The sequence below is a fragment of the Diabrotica virgifera genome, chromosome 3, assembly GCF_917563875.1.
Source record: "Diabrotica virgifera virgifera chromosome 3, PGI_DIABVI_V3a".
Classification (NCBI taxonomy): domain Eukaryota; kingdom Metazoa; phylum Arthropoda; class Insecta; order Coleoptera; family Chrysomelidae; genus Diabrotica; species Diabrotica virgifera.
The window spans coordinates 62,072,241-62,085,212 of NC_065445.1; the positions used below are offsets into that span (position 1 = coordinate 62,072,241).

At 33.8% G+C, this 12,972-nt stretch overlaps 1 protein-coding gene across 1 annotated transcript in view; it reads left to right on the top strand.

Moving 5' to 3' along the window:
• The window catches only part of LOC126881863 (1-acyl-sn-glycerol-3-phosphate acyltransferase alpha-like), a 50,050-nt gene that overhangs the window by 25,351 nt on the left and 11,727 nt on the right, over positions 1-12,972 (top strand). Inside the window, exons 3-5 of the mRNA XM_050646503.1 lie at positions 6,474-6,607; positions 6,963-7,144; positions 10,998-11,157. Of these exons, the coding sequence (XP_050502460.1) occupies positions 6,474-6,607; positions 6,963-7,144; positions 10,998-11,157 (476 nt within the window). The remainder of the gene's footprint in view (positions 1-6,473; positions 6,608-6,962; positions 7,145-10,997; positions 11,158-12,972) is intronic.

Consider the following 12,972-nt stretch of genomic DNA (forward strand, 5'->3'; position numbering starts at 1 on the left):
CGAAGCTGCCCCCCTAAGGCCGACCCGTTCTAGTTTTCCTGCTGGTGAGTCTCTTGACTGTTATTGTACCTAGGGTACTTACATGAACTCCGTACGTGTCCCATTTCCCCACAATTCCAGCACCTTATGGTCTTTGTTTTCTTGTATGAAATGCCCTTTATCATATTGACAATCTGGTCCAGTTTGTGTTCATCCTCTTCCTCTTTCACAGTCCTAACTTTACTGTACCCGCCAGAGGCCTGGGTAGCTGATTCGTATTCGAGGGCGGCAGACAAGACATCAACCAGCGTCTTGTGACGAGCTAATCGCAGTGTTCTTTGCATTTCATGATCACGAAGGCCATCAATGAATGTTTGAACAGCCAACTTTTCCATCATGTCTTCGGGAGCTGTTGGATATGCATATCGTACCAATCTGGCAATATCAACCTCGTATTCTTGAAGAGCTTCATCTTTCTTTTGTCTTCGATTTTTAAACTGCGACTGATAGACATGCTCTAAATGTTCGTGCCCGTATCGCATATTCAGTCTCTTTTTCAGCTGCTCGAAGTCATCTGTCTCCTCTACGGCTATGGTCTGGAGGACATCCAAAGCGTCGCCTCGAAGAGCAATAGTGAGGTTTACAGCTTTTTCTTTTTCGGACCATCCGTTCGCTCTGGCCGCCGATTCGAACTGTTTCATGTAGTTGTTCCATGATGACTTTCCGTCAAAATTTGGCACCTTAACACGAGCATGACCTACACTCCCTTCAACTATCGACCGTGGCTCCAATTTGTATTTGGTTTCATCATCTTTGATGTCTGTTAAGATGGGTTCCATCCCTTTGTCTACTTTTTCCGTTTCCTCCATTTTCTTTTCTATTTCCTTGATCTTTTCTTCAAAACTAGATTTTATGGACGATATCTTGTCGTCAAAATCCGAAGTGACCCTAGAGATCTCGTTAGTCATTTTGCTGTCAAGGGATGAAATATAACCCGAAACTTTCTTCTCTAACGATGCAATGTCTGTCGAAACTTTCAAAACATCCGAGGAAACTTGGGAAATTTCACTAGAAACCTTTTTCTCTAACGATGTAATGTCTGTCGAAACTTGGAAGATTTCACTAGAAACTTTGTTCTCTAACGATGTAATGTCTGTCGATACTTTGTTCTCTAACGGTGTAATGTCTGTCGATACTTTGTTCTCTAACGATGTAATGTCTGTCGAAACCTTCGAAATCGACGAGATCACAGCAGCATGCTTGTCTTCAAACAAATAGGTTTCTGGATCTTGACCCTCTTCCTGAAGAGCGTTCTTTAGACGTTCGACCAGATCAGCCTTTTTCCCAGTAGAACTCAGATCTCTTTCTTCCAATTCAAATCTCAGGTCTGCAATTTTTAGCTTACACAAGGTAGACATGATCACACACTTTATTTATTACGATTTATATTTTATTTATTTTTAAAGGTTCCACACTTTATTTAAACCGAAAATTTACGTTGATATTTATTTCAAGTATCCTCACTTCTGCACCATTTGTGGCGTAATTGTCTTTTTACGCGGTTGACTCTACTATTTTATTTATTTATATTTTTAGGCACTAATTTAAATAAAGGAAGACTTACTTATATTATTTTATTTACATCGCTTATTTATTTAATAATTACAAATAACACCAACTAACACATCTAATTTATTTACAACTCAAATTTATGATTTAATTAACTAAACATAATAATAACTAATAAATACAGTTCAAACCCGTTCACAAAAACGTAACAATATAATGTCGAAATTAGTAACTAAATTAGTAACTAATAAATACATTTCACTAAATCCGATTTCGATTACAATTATATCACGCGTCGCGGCTCGTTCATTGACTGACTGGTCTGTTCTCGAATTCCTGTTCTTAAATACTCTGACAGCGGTCGCCTCGAATCGCCGTGGAAGGTCTGGCCTTGACTCGTAATCCCGGGAAGCATCGAGAATAATTAGGCCGGGTCGTGAGGCGTCACAGTACACTTTACCAAACTTTTAATTCATAGTCAAATTTGATTTTTTTATAAAAAAATAAGTAATCGTGTGGGGAAAAAATAAATATGTCATTTTAATTGCTTATTTGTCAAATTTGTAAAATTCATATTATAGTTTTCAAAAAGCGTATAAAGGGTGAAATTTTTTTTAAGACCCAAACGAACTATTTTTTTAAAGCTGGACCTGTTTTTTTTCTAGTTTGAATAAATCAGTTGATTGGGTGGTAATAGTGTCACGATTGACCAAAATAAGAGACACATCGATCTGGCCGTTCAACAATTATGACGAATACAAATTTCTGTCAAAATGCGAAACTCGCCCTGTATATTATTAAACAATGGGAGCAGACACTTTTTAATGGTCATTTGTTATTCCCCATAGGAGCCTCTATACTAGGTAGGAGTATGTACAGTTCCTCATGACTCACCCTGTATATGGGTTTCTTCACTTCCACACAAGTACTTAGAACAAATGTGTCAGTCACTGGCGAAGCGTCCATGTAACCACTGTTACCATTGGTAACAGTTAAAAATCTTGCCAATAAATATTTTATGACTACTATGAAATAATTCCATTTATATTTTTCACCAACAGAAATATTTGTTAATAGTATCTACCTAATTCAGTAAATAGCCAACTAGACGCACGAAAATATTGGCGAGATATGTGAATCCATTGCACGTTATTATATGCTGTTACCTGTTACCAATTCTGGCAGTGGTAACGCAAGAGGAAGGAGAAACCTCGCTATCGCGCGGGACTAAATAGCTCGTTTCTGAAAATTTTGAAGGAGCGACGGCTCTAGAGACGGGCACGCTGTGTACATATTCTAACTTGCTATAAGTCATAAAAAAGATTTTTCGGGATTCTTCTATATTTTTAATTATATAATTAATAACGTATTACCAAAGTAAAAAGTAAAATAGTTAATTACTAATTTATTAATCATATTTCGTCACCATTTTCATATTTAGTTGTAATAGTTATTTCATCAGTGGTAAAAAAGACTTTGAAAAGTCCTAATAAAAATTTTTAATTTTTGACTTATACTCTTAATACATAGCACTCTAGTATTGTAAACATTTTGAGGATTGGTAACGTTGATTTAGTATTTACCTATTACATATTATAGTGTGCGTGCATTTAAACATGGAAGAGTGTTCGTAATTGATCAACTACTTGAAAAGTTATTCTCCTTGTATACTTATATATTTTTTATATATTATATAATTTTGAAGAAAAAAATGAGATTATTGATAATGGAAGAATTAAAATATATATCCCATTCCACGAATATACGATTCTCTTGGATTATCGCGACAACGAATATTTTACTGTGCAAAATATGAAGAACTAAAGTAAATTGCAAATTATATTGTTATTTGTTGGAGTAATTATTATAGCAAAATACTTTCGTACTTCTTATGTTGCACACTAAAATATTCGTTGTCGCGATAATCCAAAACAGTCGTATATTCGTGGAATACACCATAAACAATAGTTTTCAAAATATGTTCTTTTTCCTACTTGTTCATATTTATGTTAATTTTATGGTAGAATAATGTATAGTTTGTTTCATATTTATTGTTATACCTGTTACATATACATAATTACATACATATCAAATCTATAATTTGGGAATAGTGATTTGTTTAATTTTATCCCACAGGATTGAAAACAAAAACTTATATTTGGAAGGTTCAAAATAATTTTTTTTAAATAATATTTTTTTTACGTCTGGTTTTGGTAACACTTTAGAAAAAGTCACGCGTCGCCACTGGTGTCAGTACTTGTACTTGTACTCGATATTTAAGCACCAAATATTTTAAATGTAGGTACTTAAGTACACAAATCGGTTACTTAAAACTTGGTACTGGTACTTATACTTAATTCCACTTTAAATAAGTAGGTACTGGTACTTAAGATTTCAGTACTTTTTGTCGTTACTTACAACAGCTCTGTTGGGTTGTGATGATTAGGGCCTAAAATAAAAAAAATAAGTTAAGTTTTCCATTTTAGTAGGGACTTTCCATTTTTTAATTTAATTTTCCATTCCAACAATCGTTTTTTTCCGATTATAGCCCCATCCGACCATAACTCAAAAAAATGTCTCGAATAAAATTTACTTATTTTTACGTAAGGAATCCAAAACTGCAATAAAAAATTATATTTAAGGTTTTAAAGTAACCTCTCACCCCGCCTCCGTAGGGGGTCGGGTTTGTTGTCATTCGATAGATTTTTGAAAAATATTGAACACGCATTTTTCAGTTTTTCTATCGGATGTTCATTTTGTGAAATATCGTGGGGTTCCTATTTAAAATTTCAAAGTTACCCCACCCCCTCCTTAGGGGTCGTGTTTGGTATCATGCGCTAGATTTTTGAAAAATATTGAACACTTATTTTTCATTTTTTCGATCTGACGTTCATTTCGCGAAATATTCGCTTTTTGTGAAACTTTGTGCCTTTGTAACTTTCACTGTATTGAAAAGTTCTCTTTCTTTGCCTATTCTATGCAGCACTTCTTCATTTGAGGTATGCGATGTACATGAAATTTTGAAGATTCTTCGGTAGATCCACATTTCAAAGGCCTCCAATTTATTTACGGTTGATGTTTTAAGAGTCCATGTCTCAACTGCATAGAGAAGAGTCGACCAGACGTCTGATAAACGTAGTCGAATTTCGAGTTTTATTCGAGAATCGCAAAGCAGTTTTTTGATTTTTTCGAAAGATTTTCTGGCCTGTTCTATTCTCGATCTTATTTCTTGCTCAGGATTTAGGCTGCTATCGATCCAAGTCCCAGGTACTTAAATCTATTGACCTGTTCTAAAATGTGCTCATTTATTGTGCAAGGTTGAGGTACGTTTTGGTTTTTTCGGATTAACATCACTTTGATTTTTTTTTAATGTTTATTTTCATACCAAATTGTTCACAGGTCGAGCTGGTCGTGTCGATGTGTCGTTGTAGATGACATCGTCTGCAATGCAATCAACAACGTGGATGCAATCGTTGTGCAATCAACACCGTATCATCGGTGTATCTAATGCTGTTGATATTTAAGCCATTCACCTTGACTCCAGTAAAAGTAGATGAAGAACTAACTGACCCAATTGAAGCTGGCAATGGGATAAGACAGGGAGATTCCCTGAGTCCTCTGTTGTTCAACCTGATCATGGACGAAATAATAAAAAAAGTAAGAACAAAAAAAGGATACCAAATGGGAGAAAAACAACTTAAAATAATCTGCTATGCAGACGACGCAATTCTAATCTCTCAAAGTGAAGATGATTTACAACGTATACTGCACGAATTTAATATAACCGCTAGAAAATTTAACATGTTAATTTAACATGTTAAAACAGACTAAATGCATGGCAGTAACAGCAGATCTAATAAGGTGTAAATTAGAGCTGGAGTGTCAAATAATAGAATAAGTCATGGAGTTTAAATATCTAGGCATCACACTATGCAGCTACGGAAAGCTCGAAACAGAAGTGGAGGATCAGGTGAATAAAGCAAACAGAGCCGCAGGTTGCCTGGATGAAACAATATGGAGAAATAAAAACATCCGAAAAGAAGTGAAAGGCAGAATTTACAAAACAGTCATCAGACCAATAATGACATACGCGGCAGAAACACGATCTGATACAGAAAGGACAAAAAGAATGCTAGAAACAGCAGAGATGAAAACATTGCGAAAAATCGATGGTAAGACGCTGTGTGGTAGAGCTAGAAGTGCAGATATACGAAGGAGATGCAAGGTGGACAACATTAATAACTGGGTGAAAAGCAGAAGAGTAGAATGGAACGACCACATAAGCCGAATGACAACAAATAGAGTACGGTTCCCCAATAGGAAGACGATCAGTGGGAAGACCACGAAAAAGATGGAATGACAACTTACTGAAGGCACATTGAAAAACAGACGAGTAATGTCTATATAAAAAGAAGAAGAAGAAGAAGACATCCATTTGGACTCCATCATTGAAATCCTCCAGTGCCTCTTTAAATAGAAACTCAGAGTAAAAATTAAACAGCAGGGGCGACAGAACACATCCTTGTCTAACTCCCCTCCTAATTTCTACTTCTGCGGATGTTCTGAATGTGGAACCTTCGATCCTAACTCTAGCGTTTTGGTTCCAGTACAAGTTTTTTTAGTAATTTGATGTTTTTTTCCATCTAAACCGACTTCTTGCAAACGTTCTAATAGTATGTAGATCGTGTCTTACTCTATAAAATGTTATTTCGAAATCTATAAAGCATATAATAAATATATATTTCTGTCGGTCGTAGCATTTTTGGGCGAGAACTAGTAAACTGAAGAGGGCTTGTCTCGTTTCCATGCCGGCTCTGAATCTAAGCTAATCGTCTTACCTTAAATATACATAAAAACCGTTCTTAAAAGACAAAAAATACATGTTTTATATCATTAATTCTTGGTTTCGATTTATCTGGTTGTAGGTTACCAGCGAGAGGTTTTCGGATTTTTTGTAGACTGTTAGGATTGAAATACACCCTAGAAGGAAAGGAAAACGTAAATCCCGATAGTGGGGGAGTAGTCCTTATGAACCATCAGAGTATTTTAGATCTCATAGGTAAAATATTATGGTTTTATATTACCAATAAGTAATTATGTACATAGAAATTAGTCTTTTATACAATAACGGTTTCAAAATATCATAACTAGAATCTCCATTAAAATAACAATTTCAATTTCAAAATAGCATTCAATTGGTGAATATACAGATTCCGCGAGAGAATTTCGGAATATAGCATTTTACAAAAATTGGGAAATACGGGATGAAAAATATTTTCTAGGGGGTGAAAAAATATACGTTCAAAATAAGTCCGAAATTGTACAAAATGACTAATTCTAAGTAACTTTTGTTCTATAGAGTTTTTTCACTAAGTCAATAGATATTCATACCAATAAAAGAACGTATTTTTTAGTTATATGTATTTTGCGACCGAGTATACCAAGATGCTCGACAATAGCCAAAAGGTCTATTCTCTACGTCGTACCGTTAGGTTTGGCGCTTTGGCTATGTGGCACCATCTTCATCGATAGAAAAAGCCCGTCAAAATCGCAAGTAACTCTCAACAAGACTGCCAAACTAATAAATAAAAAACAGGTATGTACATATTACAAATTTTTCTGATAAAATATTACAGTATACAGTGATGAGCGTGCTAATAACCGGCAGAATAACGCAAAAGATGGAAAACATAATACATTGCGAAGTAAAGAAAGATGAAACTAGTGGAGGTGGAAATTATCGGTATAAACGTATAAATTAGATAACATTACATTACATAGTTTTCTACCTTTAGACGTCTGTGACGGGAATATTTCATAAAATTCTCCTCACAGTGACAGTTATATTCCTTCGGTACGTCTAAAGGTGGGAAACTATGTAAAGTAATGTTAATTTATACGTTTATATCGATAATTTCCACCTCGACTAATTGCATCTCTTTTTACTTCGCAATGTATGTATTGTGACATGATTATATCACCCGACTGTTTTCAGCCCCTGGCCTATTTATTATAATTTAACAGAACCCTATTTGTTTGTGAATGCTTTTAAAAGGGGGACCTTTTTAACAGGTACACACCTCGATATTTCTTTTTCATTCTAGAAAATGTTTATTTGATATTTATGTAAATCTTCCTTATTCTGGAACATTGTAATAATGTATAAATAGGGGTTTTTGGAATTAGTAGGCCAGTTGTGAATTTTAAAACGTCGCGTCGGTGTATTTTGATATGTAACGGACGCGGTATATTTTTGAATTTGGAATTAGATAAATTAGATTTGGTGTAATAAATAAATTAGATATCGGAGTTTGTAAAATAAAGGATATAAATTCAGTGTTTTTCATTTGTTTAGAAGTAAGTTATTAAAAATAAATAAAGTCAACTAAAACTAAACATTAGTGCCTAAAAGATCATAGAAAAGTCAGTTTTGTAACAGTATTATATTTTCCGTCTTTTGCGTTATTCTGCCGGTTATTAGCGTAAGCAATATAAGTATAAGTATCATTAAGATATGGGATCTATTAATAGAGCAAGATGCCATATTCTGGAAATTAAATTCTGAAATAAATAATAATAACTGAGCTGTGTAAGCTCTATCAACACTTTCATCCAATGCAATTGAATACCACATCAAGTTACTTTCTAAAATAGAATTGATTTTGAACAATTTTATTCGTATTTGTATCATTTCAAGTCTTCACACGATAGATATTTTTTAATTTTTGTTAAAATAAAATTCCACTTAGTGCGGCCGATATGTGAAACAATTGCACATTTAATGCTACAAGCATATAATTTGCACCACATATACTACACATACAAAGGTTCAAATTTAGATATGAGGCCATCTCAGATTTTGTCTTTTACAAAAATGGCGGGCGTTCAAAATGGCGGCTATACTTATGTGTTTAATAGTACCATAACTTTTGAACGAAAAGTCCGATTTCAACCAAATTTGGTATATAGGTTTTCTTTTTGATTTACAAGAGGGATATGATGAACCGGAAGAATCGGTTTACCAAAAGTTGTGTTTTTACTGGTTGTTTATGTAAAAATATGTTTTTTTTTTCAATTTTTTCCCTCTGTATATATTAATTTTTCAAAAAGGTAATACCGCAATTGAAAAAAGCGTAAAAATATTTTGTAGAAAATATTTTGAACTTTTTAGTTATGTTAATTATCATTTAATAAATGCATAACGTATCATCACAAGTACCTGTGTGTGGCAAATTCGTGCAAACATTATAAGAATTATTGTGCATTTAATGGTAGAAGCATATAATTTGAACCACATATACTACACACATCAAGGTTCAAATTTAGATATAAGGCCATCTCAGATTTTACCTTTTACAAAAATGGCGGGCATGCAAAATGGCGACTATACATATGTGACTTATAGCACGATAACTTTTGAACGAAAAGTCCGATTTCAACCAAATTTGTTATATGGATTCTTATTTAGATGTGTTAGACCAAGGTCTTGAACCGGAAGAATCGATTTACCAGAAGTTGTGTTTTTCCTGATTTTTATGTAAAAACATGTTGTTTTTTACCAATTCTTTCACCCTGTATATATTAATTTTTCAAAAAGGTTATACCGACGTTGAAAAGAGCGTAAAAATATTTTCTGGGAAATATTTTGAACTCTTTAGTTATATTAATTACCAATTAATAAATGCATAACGTATCTTAACATGTACCTATGAACCTATGTGCGGCGCATTCGTGCAAATAATATAAGAATTATTGTACATTTAATGGTAAAAGCATATAATTTGGACCACACACACTACACATACAAAGATTCAAATTTAGATATGAGGCCATCTCAGATTTCGTCTTTTACAAAAATGGCAGGCATTCAAAATGAATCTACCGCACATAGGTACATGTGAAGATACGTTATGCATTTATTAAATGGTAATTAACATAACTAAAAAGTTCAAAATCTTTCCTAAAAAATATTTTTACACTATTTTCAATGGCGGTATTACCTTTTTGAAAAATTAATATATACAGGGTGAAAGAATTGAAAAAAACAACAACATATTTTTACATAAAAAAGCAGTAAAAACACAACTTCTGGTAAACCGATTCTTCCGGTTCAAGACCTCGATCTTATTCATCAAAAAAAGAAACTTGATACCAAATTTGGCTAAAATCGGACTTTTCGTTCAAAAGTTATCGTGCTATTAGTCACATATGTATAGCCGCCATTTTGAATGCTCGCCATTTTTGTAAAAGGCAAAATCTGAGATGTCCTCATATCTAAATTTGAACTTTTGTATGTGTAGTATATGTTGTCCAAATTATATTACTCTACCATTAAATGTACAATAATTCTTATAATATTTGCACGAATCTGCCACATATAGGTACATGTGAAGATACGTTATGCATTTATTAAATGGTAATTATAATTAACATAACTACAAAGTTCAAAATATTTCCTAAAACATATTCTTACGCTCTTTTCAATAGTGGTATTACCATTTTGAAAAATTAATATATACAGGGTGAAAAAATTGAAAATAAATTATTTACATAATATAAAATAGTTTTACATAAAAAACCAGGAAAAACAAAACTTCTGGTAAAACGATTCTTCCAGTTTATGGCATCGATCTTGTAAATCACAAAACGAACCTACGTACCAAATTTGGTTGAAATCGGACTTTTCATTCAAAAGATATCGTGCTATTAGTTATATATGTATAGTCGGCCATTTTGAATGACCGACATTTTTGTAAAAGGCAAAATCTAAGATGGCCTAATATCTAAATTTGAACCTTTATTTGTGCAGTATATGTGGACCAAATTATACGCTTGTATCATTAAATGTGCAATTCTTATAATATATTGCACGAATCTGCCGCACTAACTTGCGTCAACTAAACAATATTTTATAAAACCATCTGAGAATGGTTTGTTCGCTTTATTTATTTTTGGGTACATAATAATAAAACTTGCTTTTACGGTATATTCGTCTTCTTTATTTTGTTTTAAGAAAACAATTTATTTCACTGATACATTTTTCAATGTTTGCAAAACTCTGCTCTGGAAACCCAAATAATTGCCCGTATTAGGTTGAACATTTTTGAAAAAATCACCCTCTGATGCGAAAGTATTAATTAATAACTGCGTTATCTACATTTAATTATTAATATTAGCATTAATTAAAAAGCAATCATTCTTTAAATGAACATAATTCTCTTTTTTCCGCGGCTCGCAGAAAAATGTCTAAACGGCCTCATGCAGACTTTGCCCACCCCTGCACTAGACAACTAGCCTCAAACAGAAAACAAAACTTACAGGTACTAAAGATATATTGTTGGAAATGTTACAGAATAAACAGAAGACGAAATCTACTAAAAGAATTGATGTTTTTGATTAACTAAATAAGCATATTTCTTCGTTATTATAAAATTTTCATTTATTTTTAGGCTCGAGTACTTATATTTCCCGAAGGAACCAGAAACGGAGGTCCAAAACTGCTACCCTTCAAGAAGGGTGCTTTCCATTTAGCCATAGCTGCACAATGTTCCATCCAACCTGTGGCTGTATCGAGGTTTACCTTCTTAGGAAAAAATAAATTTACCTCAGGTAAATATAGCAAGCGATCGTCACAAGATATAAGATCCGAATTGTTTATACAGGGTGTTTGGTAAAGAATGGGCCATAGCTTAACCTTAGATTCCTGAGGTTAAAATAGGTCGATATTTAAGCTAACTTACCTTAGTACAAAAGTTGATAATAACCTAAATACAAGGTGTCAAAGTTAAACTTTTATTTTATTTATTTTTGAATATTTCCTGACAGGCATGGGACAACAACACGAAATTTGGTAAGTGGTGCTGGTATTGTACAATCTACTAAATTATGTTAAACAAACGTTTCTGGCTACTACCAGAGGCGTACGACGGGGGAACGTGAATGGTTGACCCTTCTCAAATTCTACGCCACTGGCGAAACTGCTATTTTAGTGCAATTTTTTGATTCTCCAATACTTTCTATCTAAAAAAAAAATACTCCTCATTCGTAACGATAAGCCATTAGTTTTCGAGATATTTGAAGCTAAAAACGAAGGAGCATAATACATTATTCAAAATAAGTGTGCCTTTTCATGTTGAACTTCAAATATCTCGAAAACTAATGACTTTATCGTTACGCATGATACAATTAACTCTGAAGATGTGGCATGGAGCAGATGGGTGGGGCCTACGTAGCTACGTCCGTCACTTTGTGAGTAGAACAGCATTATATTCGGTGTTGCCGTATTACTCCGGTCAATTTACGAATCCGAGGCTACAAAAATTACCATCAAGCTGAAAATTGGCAGGATTGTTAAAAATACCATCATAAATGAAATCTAAAAAGTCCTCATAAATCCGACCCCTGCTAAAAATTTTGCGCGGGGTCAAAGGTCACTAAATATGGTTTTTAGCGATTTTCAGCGAAACGTTAAGTTTTATGGTAAAATTAGTGCTAACAAAAAATGTAGATTAGATGCTAACAAAAAATGCCTTATTACTTTTTTTCCTGGGAGCCACCGTTTTTGAGATATAACGATTCAAAATTTGGTAATCGTCATAATATGCGCACACGTTTCCACACCACCTTTGAGGTAGTGTACTTAGCGCGTTTTTTTAACGTGGTTTCCCCAGTAGGGCTATTCCACGGATCTGTTATGATTCTGTTTAATTTAAAGCTATTTAATAATTGATATTGGCAAGGGTTAAAAATGATTAAACTTTATATAAAGCGGTATAAATTAAAAAAAAAAAGGGAAATTTATCAAACTGGTTCATAATTTTCTAATACTTCTGCTTCCCTTGTTCTTCTTCTCATTGTTCTTCTTCCTCTTCTTCATCTTCTGGTTCTGCTTCTTCTTGTTCTTCTTCTTCTTCTTCTTGTTCATCCTGGGTGCAAGTAAATTGTCTCAATAATGACACATCGCATGGCTCCTCGATAGAATCAAATGAATCCTCAATTGTTGGTGATTCAACATTGGAGCACGACCGGTTTTGACAATTAGTGCATGCTACCGAACAAAACAGTCCAACTTTTTTGCAACCACATTTAGCGCTACATCCCTTTTTACAGTTGCAAAAAATTGTGTTCAGGAGTTTTTCCGGCGCAGGGGGAGTGAAGTTTGAATTGGTTCTAACTCGGGTTCTAATGAACTGTCGACTAATTTCCATCCCCAGTCTTTTGGATCTAGCTGATAACCAAGCCACACTTGAACTTGGTAATATACCCGAAAAAGATGTTGATGAGCAGCCGCTGAGGTTGGAGGAAGACAAGATAACAGCACTTGTTTTTTGTTTCGAGTACTTTTAAAAAAACATGCATATCGAAACTTATCTAAGCACGTAGTTTTCTTAGGCGCTCCATACATAGAGAGAAGAAAGCTAATTC